The 24,485-nt window shown below is 39.2% G+C and overlaps 1 protein-coding gene across 19 annotated transcripts in view; it reads left to right on the forward strand.

The window, feature by feature from the left end:
- PUM2 (pumilio RNA binding family member 2) overlaps positions 1-24,485 on the forward strand; it is a 113,504-nt gene that overhangs the window by 5,135 nt on the left and 83,884 nt on the right. For 9 of the 19 annotated variants that reach the window (XM_065587618.1, XM_065587616.1, XR_010599390.1 and 6 more), the window contains one exon: positions 3,637-4,021. The exons of the other annotated variants lie outside the window; for them this stretch is intronic. In XM_065587618.1, coding sequence (XP_065443690.1) covers positions 3,650-4,021 — 372 coding nt within the window. In that variant the 5' untranslated portion in view covers positions 3,637-3,649. Of the gene's footprint in view, positions 1-3,636; positions 4,022-24,485 lie in introns of those variants that run through there. 19 annotated transcript variants of the gene reach the window in all.

The raw sequence follows: 24,485 nt of genomic DNA on the forward strand, positions 1-24,485 counted from the left end.
CTTGCATCTGAAGAAGTGAGGTTCTTACCCACGAAAGCTTATGCTCCCGATACTTCTGTTAGTCTTAAAGGTGCCACAGGACCCTCAGTTATTTCAGATTTAAATAGCTGAAATCATGACATTTAGGATTTTAAAAATCCTATGACTGTGAAATTGACCAAAATGCACTGTGAATTTGGTAGGGCCCTAAATATAGATAGTCATGTTAATATCACATATTGTAGCACAGATATATTTTAATCAACATATATGAGACTGTGATTTTTCCTTACAAATTGGAGTTGGTAATATGTTGAAAATTTTCAACAATTTCATCAAATATTTCCAAATACAGTCGGGCCTCAATTTACACGGTGGTTACATTCTTGAAAAAACATGGTGCAAATAGAAATCGCTTCAAAAGATACCAAGGGTCTATGGGAAATAAGGGTTTAGGTTCCAGGCTCACAAGATGACCTCCATAATTTATCCAATACAGGTTTGAAATTTAAAAAAAAATTATTGAAATTTAAACTTGCTATTAACCTTTACTGATGTTAAGGATGAACTTGATATGATGATAATGCTGATGTTGTTGAAATCAGAACTCCGAGGGTTCATCTGGGGTGTCTGGGAAGGCCAGGGAGTGTGGAGCAGTGGCATAGCCAGGACGCGTGGGTGGGTGGCCGTGACGTGGGAGGGAAGGCAGGAGGGATGGGGTCACAGCTAATTGACTGTGCATAACTGAAACTGCAAAAAAAACCCATGTATATCGAGGCCTGTACAGTCGGGCCTCAATTTACACAGTATTTTTTTTGCACGATTTCAGTTATGCACAATCAATTAATTGTGACCCTTTATTTTTGTACATGGTATGGATTTACTTTTATACCGTGAGGCGCTGTCTCCAAGATACGCAGGTCAATGGCGTAGCCAGGACGGGACACTTGGGTGGGCCTTGACTTCGGCTGTGTGGGCAATGATGGGGGTGGGGGAGGGGAGGCTGCCGGGTGGCAGCTGGACACTCTGTCTAGGGCACTGGCAATCCCAGGGGAGCCCCCGGGGAGTGGGATCGGGGCGCAGGGGCTTCCCCTGTTCCACCTGACACTCCTGTCGGGAAGGGGGGGGTCAGAGGCTCGCCTAGTTCCGCCCAGTGCTCCTGCTGGGGAACAGGGTCGGGGCGCGGGGGCTTACCCCACTACACCCGGCACTCTTGCCTCCCCGCTCCCGTCATGCCCTCCTACCCAAGTGTCCTGACCTGGCTATGCTACTGCTCCACACTCCCTGGCCTCCCCAGACGCCTCAGATGAACCCTCGGAGTTCTGACTTCAACAACATCAGCATTATCATCATATCAAGTTCATCCTTAACATCAGTAAAGGTTAATAGCAATTTCATTAAAAAAAATTAATTTTAAAACCTGTATTGGATAAATTAGGGAGGTCATCTTGTGAGCCTGGAACCTAAACCCTTATTTCCCATAAACCCTTGGTATCTTTTAAAGCAATTTTCTATTTGCACAGTGTTTTTTCAAGAATGTAACCACTGTGTAAATCAAGGCCCAACTGTACGTCTACAATTTGACCTGTTCTGGTAAAGGTAAACTACTTCTCACTTAGCCAGTGCTAGAGAAGGTATTGGAGAAATGGACAGATACAAATTACGGCACTGTCTGGCTTTGTGTTTCCATTGTAAATCTCTTTGTGCTTACATGTGTCATAAATCTTTGATTTTTCTCTCTTTGTGTGGGGAGAGGGGAACAAGGAGATGGTAAAGGTTGACAGAGAAAATCTCAGTCCAGAAACTACTTATTAAATGTGAGCTTGTTCACCCAACATTGATATGAGCATAAATTTTTCAGTTATAAGTGTACCAAACTACTTTTTTTAATTTGGTTACTTACTTGCTTTAAAGTTTTGTATACTATTTATATATAAATAAAGTGGTCTAAAGCCTGCTAGTTTTTTAAAAGGAAAAAAGTGATGCTGAGGTTCAAAGAGAGGCTACTATGCATGTGTATTTAGTTTTTTGGAGCCATGTTATGCAAATATTAAATTTTCACAGTATACATTTTAGCACAGAGCCACTTGGAATGAATTTTGTGAATGTTCGTTAAGAAAAATAAAACTTACACATTTTATATCACATTTGTAATTTTTAGGCATACTATTGTTAATCCATGATTACCTTTTCAGTATAGTATATATTGCGAAATTCTTTGTTCTGTGAATATTGCATTGAGGGGTTTGTCATATTGTTGAGTTTGAAGAAGTCACAGAATTCATACCATGTTTGTAGAATGCCATTTCAGTGAAGTAAATCGCTATTGTAAAACTACATCTAAGTAGCATTTTGTCCAACAATGCCGATAAAACAATGCATATTCAGAATTATAGCAAAGACCTCAATTCCACAGTATGGTATCATTTTTTTTGATGATGATTGTACATGGAGGAGGTGTTAACACTGGAAATAAAATATATGTATGTACAGAGGAATTAGAAGGGGTCATGATCTCTTATTGTACACCATTTTACGCTTAGAAACTCCATTCTGGGTGAGGAGCTTTCTGCATGTGAGTTTTTTCCATTCAGGTTTTATACTGTTCCTCTTAAGTGATTACGGAAGGTATGAAACTTATTGTAAAGTTTCCAGACTGTACTTTAAAACAAAAATAACTCTGTCCATTTTTGCAGGTGCCATAAATTATTACATTGTAGGATATTTTTGTCTTATGTCTGTGTACTGCTCCTGGTCTCTATGAATTTCATGTCACTTATTGCTGTAAGATTGACAATACACCTGATGAAATGGACAAAGTAGAAATCACAAAGTCAAAAAAATGCATGATCACGTTGCCCCCATCAGAGATTTTGGCAATAAAAACATAGGAGAATCCATTCTACCAGATTAAGAATGAACTCTCCTGTGGTTTTTATTGCCAAAATCTCTGAAGGGGCAACGTGATCATGCATTTTTTTGAATTTATGATTTCTACTTTGTCCACTTCATGAGTATTTTCAGTCTTTTATCAATAAGTGTGTGGTTGTCAGTTACACTTATTTCAAGCCAAAAAGACAGTTGGCAGACTGATGAAAGATTTCAGGTTCAGATTAAAATTGTGGTCAGTGGAAGGGCAAAATATACTGCCAGTTTGGTCATAGGTGTTTTTAATATGAAATTTGATATTAAAATATTGCACAACCAGAACAACACTGAACATTTTTCACTTGTGACATATCTGCATTGATATTTAGGAGTTAGCCTTCCATACTACTTAGGTGAAAGTGCCTGTAGGCTATGAAAAATAGAGTTGGTAGCAGAAGTTGTAGGACCTAATATAAAGGAATTTACGTGTCAATTGATATTGTTAAAAAAAAGTCGCGAAGTTCAAGATCTGAAATTATATTTTGATCAAGGATAGTTACTTTAGTATGTTTGGTTCCATACTATGTATTGTCTCAGACAACCCTGTCATCTTAGGTCAATAACAGTACTTTAAATTAATTAAATAGAAAAAGCTTAAGCCAACATCTTTAACAGAGAACACTGTTCTTATATAGTCTGGATTTTTTCTTAAATCCTAATTATAAGAACTGCATATTTAAAGACATTCATTGGAAAGCCTTTTATGTTATCAAGACTTTTTCTTTTTAGGTTTCTACGTGGAATGAGCATTCCATGTGTCCTCCTAGGCATGAATGAAGTGGCCTGGCAGGAGACCAGAGGAATGATGCATGCGAACATTGGTCAGGAAGCCAGTGGGGTTGGAATAGGGGTTGCCCCAGCTGGAACAGTAGGTGGAGCAACAGCAGGGCCAGGGCCTGGAACTTCAGGGCCCAGTTCAGGTGGAAACAATCCTCACACCATCCCTACAGCTGCAGTGTCAGGTGCTTTCAGTGTCCAGGTACCCCTCAGTGGACGGTCTCAGGATGATGCCACAGTTGGATATTTCTTCCAGAGGCAGGCTGGTGAGCAGTTGAGTGGCTACTCCAGCAAACATCGCTGGCCCACAGGAGATAGCATTCATGTAGATCATTCGGTAGGTAGCTTATTTGTTTTTTTTTTCATTCAAAAACTTCTTATGTTTTTTTCTTAAATCCAAATCTTTCAGAAAGCTTATACGTGGGTTAAGCGTGTCTTTCTGTATCAATTATAGCTTCAAAGCATATAGTTTTCCATAATGTAAACCATTCAGTTCTTTGTTTGAGCAGTTAAACATATATCAGTTTAATTATTCTATTGTAATACTTTAAGTGTTCATTAAAAAGTTGTTTGGTTAAAGTAAATAAGCATTACTTTTCAAAGTATGTGTCTAGTTTTTTTCCAGGAACACTAACAAGTATCACTCATTAGATCTGAAATCAGATGGTAGCCAACTGTTTTAGTTTGATAAAAGGCCAAATTATAACAGACCTAATGAAAAGTAACATGGGTCTTGCACACAATCTTACTTGTTACACTTGCAGGTAAAAACTTGTATTATCAACACTATAAACACGTAAGTAGTAAAACTAAGCAAGGGGTACCTCTTGTTTAAACTTAACATTATACAATAGGTTATTACCTGATTGTTTTGTAGATAATGAAATGTAGTTACCCACAAAGCTTCAAATAGCAAACACCTAGCTCCAAATGTGTAACTGCTACAGCTTTCTAATTTCTCTCGTTAAACATTTACTCTTGAAATTCAGAAAACAAAACGTTCTTTTCTATGAACCTGAGTTCGGCAAGTTAAAAGGTTCACTGGCAATTTCTTTATCTTCCCAAACCCCAGGGTTGTGGGGTATGTTCCAAGGAAATGCAGTAAAATGTAGGAACATGAATAAAACAAAAATTTTTACCAACCTAAAAGTTCGGTTATCTTTATTTTTCTCATCCATTTGCTCTTCTTCTTTACCTTAATTTCTCTTTTCATTTTATTTCTTGGTTTTGTTTTTATTCTCCCTCCTTTCTCTTTCCTGTAATATTAATTGCACAGCAAAACCTCTCTTGTCAGTACCTGCTTCTTTGTATTGTATAAAATATTATATTTAATATATTACTAAAATATAAATCAAGTCCCACGCAATATTCTATTTGCCCACTTGGGGCAAGTAATTATTTTGAATGTGTGATAACATAATAGCTTTTTTCCCCATCATCTTTGGCTTTGTGGTAAAGGGTGGGCAACTAGATTGCGTGCCAAGGCTGGTTGAATTTTATTACAGTTTTGCAAGGTGATACAGTCTGTGTGTGTATTTATGTATTAAGCTATTCTTAAGCAAGTAAGAATTGGCATAACTTCTCCCCCATCCGGGGAGCAGAGAGAGATGCAGCTCAGATTAGCTTTATGTAATAACACTATTTAGTTCTTCAGAGTATTGCCACGCTCATCCAGGAGAGAACGGTAAATGTAAAAATTCTATACCTACTGTGTTTTAAAAAGAGCTCCAAAAAAACCCTAATTCTTGAAAATATTTTGTTTTATGAATCCTAAAGAGCCATAAAGGGGAAGTTTATTTTACTTTTGCTTATTCACTTTTAATTGCTTGGGAGCAGTAATACTTTTCTAACCTATATAACTGAGCAATATCTCCTTTTGTGTTCTGCCATTTTCACTGTTTTCCTTCTTTGATAGTCTAGAAAAATAGGAAATTGCCATGAAAGAACAGATCAATAGACTTCCCTAGTGCTGTTCTGTGTGCCTTAAAAGTTGCAGTGTGTTCTTTGTGGGCCACAATGCACACAGAACAGCTGCTTTTGGGGTGGATATGTGAAAACAGGAATTACATTCATATTTACCATCTTGTAAAGAGCCAGCACTCAGAGTGAGGTTCCAAAAGACCTGGTACATCTAAAAGCTAGAATATGCAAACTTTGAAAGTATTTAATTACCATTCCTTTCTACATGCATAGGTTAGGAAAAATCAGCACATTTGTGTGAGAGATGAAAGAGGTGGATATTTTGACATGTTTGGAAAGAAGGACTGCATAGAAATGACATTAGTAAAAATGACTGAAATCCAAAATGAGGAAATTAAAATCCTTAGGTTCAGTATGGATTACTTAAGCATACTGTAGCTGAGTCACCGAATGTATGAATATGCCTAAATAAAAAAAAAAGCAGGAAGGAAAGAAAATAAGCAGTATGGAGAAAAATGGTAAGGTTCAAGTTGCAGAAAGTGGAAACCCAGCTCAAGTGAAGCCAGTAGAAAGGAGCAAAACTATTGCAGATAAAATACAAAATGGAAACTAGCAAACTTGGGAGAAATTTTCATAGAATCATAGAACTGGAAGGGACCTCGAGAGGTCATCTAGTCCAGTCTCCTGCACTTAAGGCAGGACTAAGTATTATCTAGACTAGGGGTTCTCAGACTTTTGTACTGATGTCCTCTTTCACATAGCAAGCCTCTGAGTGTGTCTCCCCTTATACATTAAAACACTTTTTAATATATTTAACACCATTATAAATGCTGGAGGCAAAGCGGGGTTTGGAGTGGAGGCCGACAGCTCGCAACCCCCTATGTAATAACCTTGCGACCCCCTGAGGGGTCCTGACCCCCAGTTTGAGAACCCCTGATTTAGACCATCCCTGACAGGTGTTTGTCCAACCTGTTCTTAAAAATCCCCAATGATGGAGATTCCACAACCTCCTTAGGCAATTTATTCCAGTGCTTAACCACTCTGACAGGAAGTTTTTCCTAATGTCCAACCTAAATCACCCTTGCTGCAATTTAAGCCCATTGCTTCTTGTCCTATCTTCGGAAGTTAAGAAGAATAATTTTTCTCCCTCCTCCTTGTAACAATCAATCTTCCCTCATAGGTCATGTTTGCTAGACCTCTAATAATTTTTGTTGTTCTTCTCTGGACTTTCTCCAATTTGTCCACATGTTTCCTGAAATGTGGCCCCCATAACTGGACACAATACTCTAGTTACGCCTAATCAGCATGGAGTAAAGCGGAAGAATTACTTCTTGTCTTGCTTACAATACTCCTGCTAATACATCCCAGAATGATGTTTGCGCTTTTTTTTTTTTTTTTTTGCGCAACAGGGTTACACTGTTGACTCATAAAAAGCAACAGAGGGTCCTGTGGCACCTTTGAGACTAACAGAAGTACTGGGAGCATAAGCTTTCGTGGGTAAGAACCTCACTTCTTCAGATGCAAGGCGTAGGTAGAGAAGGGGCATGAGTGGACGGGAGCTGAGGAAGCGTTGTTCCAGGTCAGCCATAAAAATGTTGGCATATTGTGGGGCCATGCGGGTGCCCATAGCGGTGCCACTGGTCTGGAGGTATATATTGTCACCAAATTTAAAATAATTGTGCGTGAGGATAAAGTCACAGAGCTCAGCAATAAGTTGTGCTGTGTCATCATCAGGGATACTGTTCCTGACAGCTTGTATTCCATCTGTATGTGGGATGTTTGTGTAGAGAGCCTCTACATCCATGGTGGCTAGGATGGTGTTTTCTGGGAGGTCACCAATGCATTGTAGTTTCCTCAGGAAGTCTGTGGTGTCACGGAGATAGCTGGGAGTGCTGGTGGCGTAGGGTCTGAGTAGGGAGTCCACATATCCAGACAGTCCTTCAGTGAGAGTGCCAATGCCCGAGATGATGGGGCGTCCAGGATTTCCAGGTTTGTGGATCTTAGGTAGTAGATAGAATAACCCCGGTCGAGGCTCTAAGGGTATGTTGATTTGTTCCTGTGTTAGTGTAGGGAGTGTCCTGAGTAGATGGTGTAGTTTCTTAGTGTATTCCTCAGTGGGATCTGAGGAAAGCGGCCTGTAGAATTGGGTATTGGAGAGTTGTCTGGCAGCCTCCTTCTGGTAGTCAGACCTGTTCATGATGACAACAGCACCTCCTTTATCAGCCTCTTTGATGATAATGTCAGGGTGGTTTCTGAGGCTGTGGATGGCATTGCGTTCTGCACGACTTAGGTTATGAGGCAAGCGATGTTGTTTTTCCACAATTTCTGCCTGTGCACGTCGGCGGAAGCATTCTATGTATAGGTCCAAACTGTCATTTCGACCCTCAGGAGGAGTCCATGTGGAGTTCTTCTTCCTGTGTTGTTGGTGGGAGGGTATCTGTGTATCAGTGCGCTGTTCAGTGTTATCATGAAAGTATTCTTTGAGTCGGAGGCGGCGAAAGTAGGCTTCCAGATCACCACAGAACTGTATCATGTTCGTGGGGGTGCTGGGGCAAAAGGAGAGTCCCCGAGATAGGACAGACTCTTCTGCTGGGTTGAGTGTGTAGCTGGATAAATTGACGATATTGCTGGGTGAGTTAGGGGTACCCCTGTTGTGGCCCCATGTGGCAGGTAGGATTTTAGACAGCTTACGGTCCTTTTTCCTTTGTAGAGAGGTGAAGTGTGTAATGTAGATCTCCTGTCTTATTTTAGTAAAGTCCGTTTGTGTGGAGGGTTGGTTATTTATGAGAGTCTCCAGGTTGGAGAGCTCTTTCTTGATGTTTTTCTGTTTGCTGTAAAGGATGCTGATCAGGTGGTTCCTCAGTTTCTTTGATAACGTATGGCATAATCTCTCACTGTGGTCTGTGCAGTATGTAGATAGCAATGGATTTTTCACCTTCAGTCCATTTGGTATGATGTCCATCTGTTTGCATTTGGAAAGGAAGATGATATCTGTCTGTATTTGTGCAAGTTTCTTCATGAGGTTGATAGATTTCCATTCCATACGGCTAAATGCAGTGCCTTGCATGGTGTCAAGTATCAGAGGGGTAGCCGTGTTAGTCTGAATCTGTAAAAAGCAACAGAGGGTCCTGTGGCACCTTTGAGACTAACAGAAGTACTGGGAGCATAAGCTTTCGTGGGTAAGAACCTCACTTGCCTTGCATCTGAAGAAGTGAGGTTCTTACCCACGAAAGCTTATGCTCCCAGTACTTCTGTTAGTCTCAAAGGTGCCACAGGACCCTCTGTTGCTTTTTACAGATTCAGACTAACACGGCTACCCCTCTGATACTGTTGACTCATATTTAGCTTGTGATCCACTATGACCCCCAGATCCCTTTCCGCGGTATTCCTTCCTAGGCAGTTATTTCCCATTTTGTATGAGTGCAACTGATTGTTCCTTCCTAAGTGGAGTACTTTGCATTTGTCCTTATTGAATTTCATCCTCTTTACTTCAGACCATTTCGAATTTTAATCCTATCCTCAAAGCACTTGCAACCCCTCCCACCTTGGTATCCTCCGCAGACTTTATAAGTGTACTCTCTCTGCCATTATCTAAATCATTGATGAAGATACTGAACAGAACCGGACCCAGAACTGATCCCTGCAGGACCCCACTCATTATGCCTTTCCAGCATGACTGTGAACCACTGATAACTACTCTCTGGAATGATTTTCCAACCAGTTATGCACCCACCTTCTAGTAGCTCCATCTAGGTTGCATTTCCCTAGTTTCTTTTTATGAGAAGGTCATGCAAGACAGTATCAAAAGCCTTACTAAAGTCAAGGTATACCACATCTGCCACTTCCTCCCTTTCCACAAGGCCTGTTATCCTGTCAAATAAAGCTGTCAGGTTGGTTTGACATTTGTTCTTGACAAATCCATGATGACTGTTATTTATCGTCTTATTATCTTCTAGGTGTTTGCAAATTGATTGCTTAATTATTTGCTCCATTATCTTTCTGGGTACAGAAGTTAAGCTGACTGGTCTGTAATTCCCCGGGCTGTCCTTATTTCCCTTTTTATAGATGGGCACTATCTTTGCACTTTTCCAGTCTTCATCTCCTGTCTTCCATGACTTTTCAGAGATAATTGCTAATGGCTTAGATATCTCCTCAGTCAACTCCCTGAGTATTCTAGGATGCATTTCATCAGGCCCTGGTGCTATGAAGAGATCTAAGTAATTTTTTGACTTGTTCTTTCCCTATTTTAGACTCTGATCCTACCTTAGTGAATGCCAGTGATAATATCTTAGACGTCCAGTCTAATCAGCCACAAAGCAAATATCAAGAACTTTCTGAATACTAGAAGTAAGAACATTGCAAGAGGACTGGTGGGTTGAGGGACAATTATGGAGATCAAGGACCTTGCAGAAAAGCTAACATTTTCACATCGTTCTTCACTCAAAAGAATATTAGTGGGTTACCCATACTGGACTTACTGATTTTCAGACAACAAAGATAGCATTGTTAGTGACTGGGTCAGAAAAGGAGACACTGGAATAAATTGATCAAAGAGCAACAAGTCACCTTGACTGTATGGTATTTTCCCCATGTATTCTGAATGAATTTGAGAATGAAGTTGCTGAACTGCTAATACAAATATGCAGTCTGTGACTAAAATCAGCTAATATTGCAGAGTACTGGAGGATATCAAATGTACATATCTTTAAAAAAAACTAAAAAAAAGGCACATGGGCAAATCCTGGGAATTGCAGACCTAGTGAAGCTTACTTCAGTAGCAAAATATTTGATTGTAATTATAATTTTAAAATAGAATTATAAAACAGGTGAGCGTGAGACAGTAGGGACAAATCAATCATACATCTTTTCTAAAGGAAAATTGGTTTTAATTTACTAAAATTCTTTGAGTTTCTCAAACAAATAGTGGATAAAGAACAACTGTAGTTATGCCCCTTTGTCAAAATTCCTTATAAGAGATACTGAGGAAACTACATCTCACCCCCTGACTACTTAAAAACTTTAGTGGATTGGAAGCAACTCAAAAGTTAGAAATAAATAATAGGAATAAAGGATCAATTTCTAACATGACAAAAGGTACCCTAGTGTTCCATAGTAGGGCTGATGTTTAATGTACTAAAGATCTGGAAAGCAGTGTGAACAGTGAGGTGGAAAAACTTACAGATGGCATAGTTATTTCAATTAAGACTTGACAAGAGAGGAAATTCAGAGAAGAGAGAATAAAGTTAGGTGAATGGGGAGCACAGCTGTAGATGAAAATTCCTTGACAAGTGTAAAATAACATGCTTTGGAACAAATAATTTGAATTATATGTATTGGTTCTAAACTAACCATTCTGGCAAAAGACTTTGATATTGTGGTCAGCTCAGTTTTGTAATGGCAGTGAAAAGAAAAATAAAGAAAACACATTGCATAAAAAACTTTACTGAAAATATTATGCCATTTATATTAGTTGATAGTACACCTTCACTTAGACTTGTGTTAAATTCTGGTTGTGTCATTATAGAAGATCTATTGGACTGTATGGACCACTGGTCTGATCTTGTACGGCTATGTCTGTTTTTCCCAACTCTGAAAAAGATTGTAGAGCAAGAGAGGGTTGGTCAGCAGTGGGGGGAGGACATCTACCCTCTGGCATCATCCCTTCATCAGCTCTACAGGGATTTTTAAGAGTAAATTAGTGGTCACCATGAACTTATATCAATTCTCTATGTTTAGTGGAGAATCCTCTAGGACCTGAGAAGTGAGTGACTCTGTGAAAGTTTAGAGACACATGGTGTCAAGGCTGAATCCCCACTCTGGCACTCCGAGTGCAGGAAGTGGGGGCCCGCAAGGATTTTAAAAATTAATACTTGCCACTCCAGGCTTGTATTAAACTCCCAAGGTTACAGCTTCTCTCTGACCTTGGCTTGGTAAACGCTGCCACCACCCAAATGCAAAAAAGCCCCTTTGAACCCAGGAGAGAGCACTTGGGAATTCTTCCCTGTGGGGTACCCTCAAGCCCTTTCACCCTCCCCCCCTCTGGGGAAGAGCTGAGAAAGCCACAGCTAATCTCCTTTGTTTTCTATCAGCTAATCAAACAACATACACAAACGTCTTAGGACACCAAAAATCCAGTCCTGTTCTTAAAAAAAGTAAATCTTATTAAAACAAAAAGAGAGAAAATACATCTGGAACTTGGGCATTTGCTAGTATTTAAGAGAACAATTCCAAAAATTAAGCACCCAAACTAGCTTTCTCAGGGGGTCAGCTTAAAGGTTACAAGTAAACAAAAGCATCAGGAGTTAGCACAGAGGAGATCCACAAGCCAAAATAAGAAATAAACCTGATAGTGTCTAAACATTCCCTATCCAAATTATTCCTTCTAGGTATGGAAAATACTTTTTCATACCTGGTTCAAACCTTACACAGCATTTCTGCTCCGTCCCTGCAGCCCCAAGAACAACCACAGACAAAGGGAAAGTTTTTCCCATTTAAAAAAGTTCTAGCCTTCCCATTGGCTATTTCGGTCAGGTGCCCACTCCTTTTCTTTTACCTGTGGGCTTGTTAACGCTTTACAGGTAAAGCAAGCAGAGAACAGACACCAAGAGGGATTTTACAGCTAACTGGCTGGGTGTCCATAAGGGAGTCTCTCTCTCTTCCCCACCTTCCCCCCTCTCCCTTCAGTTATCACACATGGTCTTTTCAGAAGTCTCAAGATCTTCACAGAACTTAGACAAAGCAGACATTAGTGAATTTTGGTGGAAGAATGCCAAGGAAATACTGCAGTTACAGTAAAGACTACCAGAAGCCTCCTATACTTACAATAAATAGCAGTATTGTCAACAAGAGAATGTAAATGATTACACCATTACACAAAGCCTTAGTGAGGTGCCAGTTGGAGTAACCCATCTCATTTTGGGCATCTTACTTCTATTAGAATTTACGAGAAGGTATAGAGAGCAGCAACTACTACATAACTTTATCAGAAGTAGGACAGAGTCTTAGTTATCATGATAGGTTGAAAAGCTTATTTTGTGTACAAGATGGAGGAGAAGTTGCTAGTCATCTATTGCAGTATGTAGGTACGTAAAAGGGATCACAAAAACTTCAGTAAGACTTTGTTTCAACTATACAAGTATGGGGAAACACGTGCATTATTAGAAATTGAAATATTAGCAACAACAGAATCAGCAGTTTAGATTACATATGTTGAAGCGCTTTCTTAGACAAAAATATTTGGAATTCTTTACACCAAGAATAAATGGACAATCGTGATATCTTGGGTTTTAAATAGTATTGCATGCTTAAATATGGATTTTTCTTGCGCAAACATGCTGTGCTAACACATTTGCCAAATTTGAGATTGGGAAGGAATTTTCCCACACTGAACTGTACAGGAGTTTCACCTTCTTTTGGAGCATTGAGTTGGAATAGCCATTTAGCTCATGTGAATATTTCCCACATAATCAGTTTCCTGTAGTTTCAGTGGGAGGAGAACTTTATAGTCATTTGTTCTTCCAATTGTATAGATGCCTTACTTAAAAAAATGTTCTTGGGGAATCTAGCTAAGAATTTTAAGAACTGATTTTTAATTACATTTTTTGTTAGGTTAATGATAGGTTTCATTACATTCAAAATATTTTACTTGCCTTTTGACAGGGTGGATTTTATTGAAATCAAATTGATTTCAATCACTAGTCAAGAAGACTCGATTCAATCATGGATTTCTAAATAAAAGTGCATTCTTGTTGGTTGTTATAACCTTTATACATATTCTTCACAACTCAGAGATAGATGTAGGTTTCATTTTTAGAAGGTACGCACTACACATTTTTAAAGTGATTTATTTTGAAAACTTTTCAGATTAGTTTTACAGCTGTTTCAGAAAATGAATGATTGTTTGGTTATTTCATTTACCAAAGATAATTGAAACAGATAGTTCACCTCCCAATTACTTCATAAATTTCTCCAATTCAACAGGTTAATCATTAATATTTGGAGGATTTTCTTGCCATGCTATATTAGGAGGAGAACATCACCAGACAGACATTTAAATTGTTTTATTTAACTAAAACTACCTGTTATATTCTGGACTTTTTTCTTCAACAACAAACATATAATATTTTAACAAAACAAGCATATGAATTTTTGAATTTAGTTAAATATTCGAGTTTTTTTTTAAATCAGGTTTGTTTTTGTTAAAATTGTTTTTAACTAAAAAGTTAAATGAAATATTTAAAAAAAAAAAATTAAATCGACCATGTCAGCCAGGTCAACATGAGAACCACTAAAATATTGGTTACTGCAGCTAACTCAGTCGTCTTCACCTTCATTTTCTTGTTTGTTCATAATCTGGAAAAGAAAAACAAGCTTTCCTGCTTTTTCAGGCCCCAAACGATTTCTCAATTTGGAATGAATTAGTCCAAAGGAAGAAAATATTCTTTCTACACTGGCACAAGAAGCTACTGCTGTTAAAAGTAAGACTATCACTTTTATAGTCTCTGAATCCAAGTGCTTAAGTGACTTCCACCAGTTCACGGTGTGACTTTCTTAAAACATCATCAGCAAACATATATTTCTTGAATGGTTCACCCTTAGTTCCAAAGTTTATTATAGTTGGCATTATGGAGGGATGATTGCTGGATGTCCATGTCATAGCCGACTCCTCTTCTTCAGCAGTTAAGGTTTGACCCTGGTACTGAATATTGGCAAGAAAATGAGCTGGAGATAGTGCTTGTCCCATTGTCTGTTATTTCTCATCTCTCTATTTATTTATTTTATTTAAAAACATTTTTGCTGTTAACAAGCATGTTATCTCTGGATACACAAATCCACAGTTTGAGAACTGCAAAACTATGCATCTCTGATAGTATCTTCTAGACTGAGCACTGAGTCTCATTGAGTAAATAGAAAGATTAACCTAAATAATCTATACAGAAGTCCCTGGAACCCCACAAGATTGGGTCCCTAATTCATGAACTATTGGAACTCGTTTACAAAACTTTTCTAAAACATTACATGAATATATATTCTCGTACTATAGAATTGGAATTTATAATCCCTATTCCATGATGAGATAGTTTTAAGATATAAAGTATCTTAATCAAAACTATCTTCAGATACGTTTTTCCCTCAAAAGGCATTTTATCAAAAAAATCCGATTTAAATAAAAAATCACTGATTTTTATCCACCTGAGGGCAATACATGCTAGCCTTAACCACTTCACTTCAAGTAATAACTAAAATTAGACATCGATATTACTTGTAAAACATTTTTAAATACAGTAAAAAAAGACAATCAGATTGAGTTACACTTGCTTAATGTGTGATGGGTAGGCCTGCCTGTTGTTCATGATCTTGTTCCAATCTGGATCACAAGATGAAAGCGCTACCCACATGTCAAGTGCATTGTTGAGTTGGTTTTTTTCTTTTGCTTTTGTTTTAATATTCTTTGAAAACACTTATTCAAAACAATGACAAATGTAATGACTTGTGACGTGTTTTGAATGTGCTATCACAGGTGAATTGCAGTAGCTCTTTTTCTTGTTCAGGATCAAGTTTTGTTCCATTATTGACTCAGATTTTCGAAAGCAAAAGAATTTTTCACCCAATGCTTTTCCTTCAAATTTTCAAACTTGTCTGCAGGGAAGTAGTGACTAAAATTGTCAGAGCAGCGAGGTGTAACTGTATGACACTTTTTTCATTTCATTCACTTTTTCTTCATTGATGCTGTTCTGCTCAGCATGTTGTAACAGTGTTGGTAATATGTAGAAGCTCGGATGATTACTTTTCAGTTGTGCTTGCCACAGTGCTAAAGACTTTTAGAATGCTTGTATCTGTTCAGTGTCTAAACAAATCATTGCCTCTTCCTTGTAACTTCAAATTCAGTTTTTTTAAAATTGAAAAAAGTCAACTAGAGATGACAACTTTATTAACCGACTGTCATCGTCAAACAAATTTGCCACGTTAGACTGTTTCAGGAATGTGAGTCACATTTTTCTGGTAGAGGAGTTTGTACACCCTTGTAAGCACCCTGCCCCATGACAGTCACCATTCTTCGGTGTGAAACAGTAAATGAGTATGCTCCGCTCCTATTTTTGAGCATAACGTTTAAAAAGCCTGCTCTTCAGGAAGCTTCCTTTAATTAAATTAACAATTTTCACTACTTCCTTTACTACTACCATATTGTCAGGGAAATACTCTTGGATGCCAAAGCTTTGTGGTCAATGAAACAGTGATTCCAAACATCATTACCAGCTGCCTCAGATATTTTTTTTCACAACTCTGTTTCTACCTGTCCTATTTGCTGCACCATCACTTGTAATTCCTTTACAATTAGCCCAGTCCAATTTGTATTTTCCAACTATGGAGTCATGCAGTGCTTTGAATATCTGTGCTCCTGTTGTATTTGTTGATAAAGTCAGACAGCACAGCAAATCGTCCATAAAGTCGTTTTCCACAATTTGAAATATCAGTATTCCCATCAAGTTGAATGGTAAAATCCCCCAGCTGACTATAACTGCAAACATTGCCTGTGATGATTTAATATTTTCTGCCAGGTCATTGATACAAATGTTAAATAGCATAGGGCCAAGAACCAATCCTGGTGGACCCTGCTAGAAAACACACCTGCTTGATGATGATTCCATATTTACAGTTAGTCAGTTTTTAATCCATATAATGTGTGTCATGTTAACTTTGCACTGTTCTAATTTTTAATCAAAATGTCATGCAGTGCTGAATGAGATGCTTGATGGAAGACTAAGTATATTAGCTATTACCTTAATCAAATACTATTTTACCCACATGAGCATTTGTCAAAGATAATTTTTCTTAATCATCACCTCAGTCACATCAGCCGTCTCTCTTTGCATTCCTCCACTGGCTCATTCTTCACCACATCATAGACAAACTACTTGTTTTTTTTTTCAAAGCCCTTCATGACCTATCCCTGCTCTATTTATCATCTTTTAAATACTGGGAAGGTCTTGATCCCTGTCTCTTCTCTGCCATCGAGTCTAGCCTTTTGTTGCCAAATTGTTAAATTTGCAGACAATCATCTTGGTGGTTTCTCGCGGCAGTCCTCATGCCTGGGAGGCATGCACACATCTGCAAAGCCACCTCACTGTCCTTAAAACTGTCCTCTGCCATGTTTCCTACAAAAACATTTGTCAGGTGTGCTTTGACCAGTGCTTTTCATGCTGATTACTAGTCTAATTTGTTATCTTGTGCTTCCTGGCCTGTTTGTTGTAGTCAGTGGTTATCACCTCTCAAACTTAGACTATCCGCTCTTTGGGAGAGGAACCATCTCTTTATGTGCTTATATAGTGCCTAGTAATTTTCAGTCACTGTTACTTTTTCATTGTATGAAAATATACTAATCAAGAATCTGGAACACTCAGCTGTGTCATATGGAAGAACTAGATTTAATTTTCTGGATTAAATTCAGTCTAGCACAGTTCCCATTAAAAACAATGGAGAAAAGGGGCCCAGAAATTTGGCCATGAAGGGTTCTAGAGAGCCTTGGTGAGCATGGTTGCAGTAGACCGGGGTAGGCAATCTATGGCTCGTGTGCCAAAGGTGGCACACGAGCTGATTTTCAGTGGCACTCATACTGCCCGGGTCCTGGCCACTGGTCCAGGGGGCTCTGCATTTTAATTTAATAGAAGCTTCTTAAAAATTTTAAAACGCTTATTTACTTTACATTCAACAATAGTTTAGTTATATATTATAGACTTATAGAACGAGACCTTCTAAAAATGTTAAAATGTATTATTGGCACGTGAAACCTTAAATTAGAGTGAATAAATGAAGACTCGGCACACCACTTCTGAAAGGTTGCCGACCCCTGCAGTAGACTGAAGAAAGGTGAAGCCAGATTAAAAAGTATCAAAGACAGCATTGGAAGAGGGGAATGCAAGGCTATGGTTGTAAATAGCATTGATCATAGAGATGAAGGGAAGGAGGAAGATGCAGCATAATTGGAAAGAAAAATGGGTTTGAGGGATTAAATGATTTTTTGGGAATAATGGGGAATCTGATACCTAAAATTCTAATTAGAAATTAAATTAATTGTTTTAGGGTCATCTCTTTACCATTTTAGATAACTTTTAAAATTCTAAGATTAAATTTTTTGGTGGTTCTTGTATAGGCAAATATCAGGGGGTAGCCGTGTTAGTCTGTATCTTCGGATCTGAAGAAGTGAGGTTTTTACCCACAAAAGCTTATGCCCAAATAAATCTGTTAGTCTTTAAGGTGCCACCAGACTCTTTGTTGTTTTTGTATAGACAAATGTTCTCTTTAATGCAGAGCTATTGCACTGTGACCCAATTCTACAATTTATTCATGTTGACTAGTACCTTTGCTGATTTTCTTGAATCCAGAGTGCCTCAATGTAAAAGTTGCAGAATTTGCCCTGGAGCCTTCCATTCTACAATTGTTTTATTAGTTAATACTGTGGAAGCAGAGAAAGAACTGACAGGAAGGGGATGCAATGCATAACAGTTCTTTCTCTGCTTCCACAATACTAATCATTAATGACTTTTTTTTCTACAGATGAACTTTAATTTCTTCTATTTGAATTCTAAGCTACCTATTTACTGGTGTTAAACAAGTTGTTGAAAATAAAGTTTTCACTGTTTAGTCTAGAAGTCATAATTTCTTTCACTTTCTTTGAAGAACTGTGCCAATAAGGGACTAATGTCCAAGGCTAAACTGTTTTTTCCTGTTTTGGTAGTCAAAACTTATTGAAGTTAAAAAAAAAAAAAAAAAAGTCTGTTTTCTTTCGCAGCTGCCTATTCAGACATAGTAGGAATTGTATTCCTACAATCTTCCAGATTACTTTAAACAAGTACATTGTCCAAAGAGTACTCCCTTGGAGGATAAAATAAATTGATAATAGTAATTCCTTTTAAACATTGTCTTCTCTTTTGCCATAGATAAAAGTAAAAAAACCCCACAGCCCACTATACCAGGGGTAGGCAACCTTTCAGAAGCGGTGTGCCGAGTCTTCATTTATTCTCTTTAATTTAAGGTTTCGCGTGCCAGTAATACATGTTAACATTTTTTAGAAGGTCTCTCTCTCTGTAAGTCTATATTATATAACTAAACTGTTGTATGTAAAGTAAACAAGGTTTTCAAAATGTTTAAGAAGCTTCATTTAAAATTAAATTAAAATGCTGATCTTACGCCGTCAGCCTGCTCAGCCCACTGTCAGCCTGGGGTTCTGTTCACCTAGGCCTGCAGTGGGCTGAGCAGGGCAACTCGAGGTCAGGGCAGAGGGCTTGGGGGGGGGGGGGGGTGTGGAGGTGCAGGGCAGAAGGCTGGGTGGGTGTTGGGGGGAGGTCAGGGTAGAGGGCTGGAGGGTGTGTGGGGGGGTGCAGGGCAGAAGGCTGGGGTGCTCAGCTCGTGGGGGTGCTCCCAGCCCCCTGCCCTGAGTGGCTCAGGGCAGGGGGCTGGAAGGGATATGCCCTGTTCCACCCCCTTACCCCAGGCCCGCCCTACCTCTCTCTGCCTGCTCTACGGAGCTGTGTGCAGCCTCCGCTCTTCCCCCTCCCGCTTGCAAGGGCCATCCCGGCAGGGTCAGGGAGGAGGAGGGGCAGAGGGGCCGGAATGCACCAAGCTGTGGGGAAAAAGCGGGGGAGGAGGGAAACTTGGCTGCTGCAGGACCAAGCTTCTGCCCCCGCAGGGGAGAGCAGTGGGGCGGAGGGGCGGGACCCCCCCACCACTGCTCTCCCCTGCGGGGGCAGGAGGCAGAAGCTTGGTCCTGCCGCAGCCAAGCTTCCCTCCTCCCCTGCTTCTTCCCCCAGTGTGGCGCTTTCCGGCCCCTCCTCCTCCTCCTCTCACCGGCAGACTGCGTGACATTCAGAATTGGCTCACGTACCGTAGGTTGCCGACCCCTGCACTATACCATTGACATTTTATTCAAAATAAGATAGTAGGAAATGCTGACTAAAGAGTGCTGCAGTAAAAAGCTCTCTGGTTCTACTCAAGCTTTTCTTTAGATGGTAAAAACTTGAAGGACCAAAGGTAAAACTTGAATTTTGAAACATATGCTGGTGAATTTTGAGAAATTTTTCACCTGCTCACTGGCATCTTGACTTCCATCATACAAAAGTAAAGTTTACTATGGTCCAACATGCCTCTTGAAAAGTAGTAGCCCCATAGTTTGGTGTTCTATCTCCCTAGTTCTTGGTAGCCATATCATTTAAAAGCTGTTGGCAGAGATGATTTGGAGTCTTTGCCCCATTCTGGGTCAGAGTAATAGCATGGAGGCCATAGAGATATGGTAAAATGTCTGAGAGAAGGAAAGAGTTCTCAACCTTTTTCATGCTTGGGCCCTCCTCCCATATAACCAGAATGTAGAGGGGACCTGCCTTTCCTTTAGCTGTATGGGAAAGATATAGAGGTTGCATCCAGTCCCGATGGTGCCTGTTCTTGACCCCCAGGTTAAAGAACTTTTGTGCTAAATAGTATGGTAAATGCATAGGTTTAATGTAGGTGACCAAAATCTTCCAGTGTACTGTTGAATAATGTAGCTGGTCTTCCCTTTGTGCATATGTATGTGTATATATTGAAATATGATCATAAATAAAAATATATTTATGATCATATTTAAATAGTTCACAGATTTAGTGGGTGTTGTGAAGCCTTAATTCTTGAGCTGATTTGACTGGAACCAACAGTCACTGGAAACACACTAGCATTCTGGTTTGGATTTTTAATTGAATAAATGTATCTTCAGTAGCGTAAAGCATTGTTTTGTGTAATGGAATAGTTTGATGCTGCAAAATTCTTTGCCCACTTCCCCCATGAGGATTTTTTTTAAGAGCACTTAAATATAATTAGTTTTTTTTGTTTTGTTTTTGTTCACTGATAGACTTCTGATGACTATCTGATCTTCCAGGCATTGACTGCCTCTTACTATGTGTGTGGTTTTTTGTTTGTTTTTTGTTTTGTTTGTTTTTTTACAGTGCTTAGCACAATGAGGGCGCAATCTTTATTTGGGCCTCTAGAGGCTACTGTAATACAAATAACAAAGAGGGAAGAAGAGGCATGCATTGGTATTGCTGGGAGACTGAGGTGAAATTGGGCTATACTGATCATGAATTGAGAACTAATAAATCACAGGAGTTAACTTGAAGTAGAATAATGAAAACTCGGTCTCAAAAGAGACACAGTGAATTACTTTCTCAAATATATATGGTTTTAAATCCTTTTGTAAGTCTCCATTCAGTATTAAAATGATCAAGCAGACAAAGCTATCTATTCTAGCACAGTACTCTGTCATGGTGAGTAGCAAAAATTGGCACTTTATTTCTGTATTACTTCCAAGCCCAGTGTCTAAGACGATACCTCTCATTATTCTGTTCTGACTTGTGGCCTGTTTTGTGGCAAGATGCTAACTGACCAACTTAACTAGTGTAGCTTTGTCAGTCCCAGGATATTAGGGAGGCAAGATGGATGAGGTAATATCTTTCTCACCAGCAGAAGTTTGTCTAGTAAGAGACAAGCTTTCGTGTGCTGTGTCAGCCATGCTGTCTCTCTCTAACTTAACTAGAGACAGATTGTGTGATGTGCAGTATCTTAAAGTTAGAGAAAATTATGTGTGTTTTGGATAGTTCTCTTAAATGGGCACTATCGACTTCGAAATGACACTTCTGTTTAAATAGTTTTTACATATATTTTTTCCAGTTTTTCTGTATATATACAGCAGTAGGGGAGAAAACGGTTCATTTAAAAAAGTGTGTGTGTAGTTGTAAAATCATGAAAACTGGCAGGAGGACTCTGGCAGGGGGAGTACATGAAACTACTTCAAATTCATTTTTATTTATAATCTGGAAAGAAAATATTTGACCAGCTTTTCAGTTGACTGTGTCTCAAAACCAGAGTTTTGGTGAGGGGGAAGGGAGGAACTTCTGCTTGCCCAGTGGTAAATTACATTGGTGTTATGTAGTGAGTTCTGCCCTGTTAATTTTCTTCAGAATAAGCAGCAGTCCTTCGATCATTGCTTCAAGCAGAGGTATCTGGTCAGCATCATGGTGATGAGAAAAATAACATTTTTGTAATCTGTTTTCAGAGTAAAACCACACTTTGCTAAATCACTTTGGTTCTAGAGCTGTGAAAAAGGCTATCTGGAATACAAGAATTATTTGTTGTAAATCTAAATAAAAATGAATGTATTATCAGTATTAGCAAAATAAATTTTTGAACCTTCACTGAAAATGTGACTTGCCTTATGGCTGTGTACAAATAAATGTGGATCATTCACAGTATGCATTTAAATAAGTCTTTCTAGAGCATATATGCATTTTATCTCGGTGTAAATCAGGACCCAATTATTAAAACTCTTGAATAGAGAGAGAGCTGACTGTTTAACAGTATTAGCATGTGTTACCAAGAGGAAATCCTCATATCTTAAGGAACATACAGCCCAGTTTTGTAAATAATTGTCCTTGCATCAACAGTGACATTCTTCTTCTTTTTCAGAAGCTCCCAATACAAAAGGTTCTAGAAGATTTTTTTTGTCTATTTTTTTTAATTTGGTAAAAATATAGCCAAAACAACTGTAGCATCAAAAAGGTGTCATGTTTTCATTTTACAAAACTCAGTGACATTTACCATCCCTGACCTTGTTTCACCCTTTTCTTCACTTTCCTTTGTAGATGTTTTAAATAAATGATTCCTAACCAAATAAGATGGAAAGTTGAAAAACCTGCTAGGTTATGTGGACGAAAGCATTAGGATATATGTCTAGTCATTTTTCAATACTACTGAGACCTTTGGAATTAAGAAAATGTAATGTGATTGCTGTAAAATATGGTTTTAAACAATTTGCATGGAAGAGCCATATATTATAGGCAAGGATGGTAATTGCTTTAGTGAAATTTGGCAGGAGGGTGACCTCTGTGTCAGGGGTATACCTTTTGCGATCCTTGTGAAAATCTTCCCAAATCTGGCCAAGTTATAAGCCTTTGCAAAATTATTTTGCACATGCTCAGTAGATTTCTTTGATTTTTGAAGCTAAGATTCTGTCCTCACTAAGCATGCTCCCTGCAGCCAATGGCTACAAGGGAGAAACCAAAATTTCCATCTTAAGTGCTGCTCTAGCTGTTGTGAGAAGGTTCCGGGCACTGAAGTTGAGAGCAGGGAGCCTGTCTCCTGTACTGTCTGTGACCCCTCTTGCTGACATGGAGGCACCATGGAAGAGGAAGGCATCTATTTTGAAAGCAGGGGAAGGGGCAGGGGGAGTGAGGATGGAAAGGAGCAGATTGGGACATGTGTAGTGAGATTGGGACTGGTTGAGCAAGAGGACTGTGTCTTGGGATGAGGAGGCTGGGACTGGTTGAGTTGGGGGTAAGAGGGCAGGTTACAAAGTGACTGATAGCAAAATAGTAGGCTATCATCTTCTATGTGAACTGGCGCCAGAGTGGGAGAAGACGCACACATTTTGCCAGGGTGTTTCACAGACTGGGACTGGCTGGGCAAGGAGAACGGGTCTGGCACAGAGAGCCAGGGGAGGGAGACAAGACAGGGACAGATTGGAGGGGATAGGACAGAAAGGGTCAAACTTGGATAGGGAGACAGGTAGAAGTTTGTGCCCACTAGAGCACACTCCTAGAGCCTGGAATGAAACCCAAGATTCCTGAGCCCTGGTCTACACTACAAACTCACGTCTGTATAACTGTGTGCTCAGAGGAAAATAGAGGATGACAATCTGCTATTTAGGGCTGTTACTTTGTAAGCTCAAATGCCAGAGGTCTGTATGGTCGATCTGAAGGTTCCAATTCTGCTGATGATCTGTGTAGGTGTCAGTATAATGCCACATGATGGAATTCCTTTTTCTTCAGTTGACTTTAAGAAACGTAGGAACTTGCACACCACTATATTAAAACAATATTATTAAGGTTGCAAAGTCAAGCACTTAGAATTAAGAAATGCGATCATTAAAGTTGCCTGTGCACCCTGAAATCAGCACCCTTGTGTGTATGCGTTATGATTGTTTTTATTTACATGATCACTTTTTTTTTTTTCTCACAAGATTCCTGCCTTATTCATCAGGATGGACCTGCTGTGGGATGAGTCAGGGTTGTATAGTGAAGGAGATTATGACCCAGGGATCATTTGTTGCTGAAGTTGGAAAGTTTGTAGTGCATAGATAAGGGATTGCAGGAAGAGAGAAGATGGTTGAGGGAGTTGAATGCTGCCCTTGACAGTTGGATTCTATGCCACGCAGTTCTTACGTGATTCTTGGCAAGTCACTTAAGCCACACTTTCCGTAGGTGGTCACTAATTGTGTGTTCCTCCTTTTCTGGATGACTGACTTGATATGCTGGGGTCTGTTATGCAGAAGTGCTGCAAGCTGAAGTCAGTGGAAGCTGTGATTTGAACATATAAGTGTTCTGTAATTCATGCTAAATCTGAAAAATCATGTTTTAGTCATCTCATATTGGGCACCCAAAAGTAGTGGAAAATTTTGACCTTAATCTCTCTCTGCCTTAGTTACCCATTTGTAAAATGGGGATCTCCTCACCCTGTCACCTCACAGAGCTGTTGTGAAAATAAATTAATGTTTGTGAAGTACTCAGATTCTGTAGTGATGAGTGTTGTAGAAAAGCCCATGAGGGCATTAATAATTCTGTTTGAAAGCAGGGTTTGAATAGTGTGCTGTAAATAAAATGTGGGCCCCCAGTAAGTAATGAGAAGAAAAAATATTGAATATCTTGTTCACTGTGTGAGCACAGTTCCTATCTGTGACCTGAATGAGGCAGGGGTCCTGTGGAAAAAATAACGTGATGATGTAATTTAAACCTGTATCATAATGCATACAGTACACATGAGGGCTGAATTAAGATTAATTCTGGTATTTTCTGACTTGAGTG

Source organism: Chrysemys picta, chromosome 3 (genome assembly GCF_011386835.1).
Source record: "Chrysemys picta bellii isolate R12L10 chromosome 3, ASM1138683v2, whole genome shotgun sequence".
In the NCBI taxonomy this organism is placed as follows: Eukaryota; Metazoa; Chordata; order Testudines; family Emydidae; genus Chrysemys; species Chrysemys picta.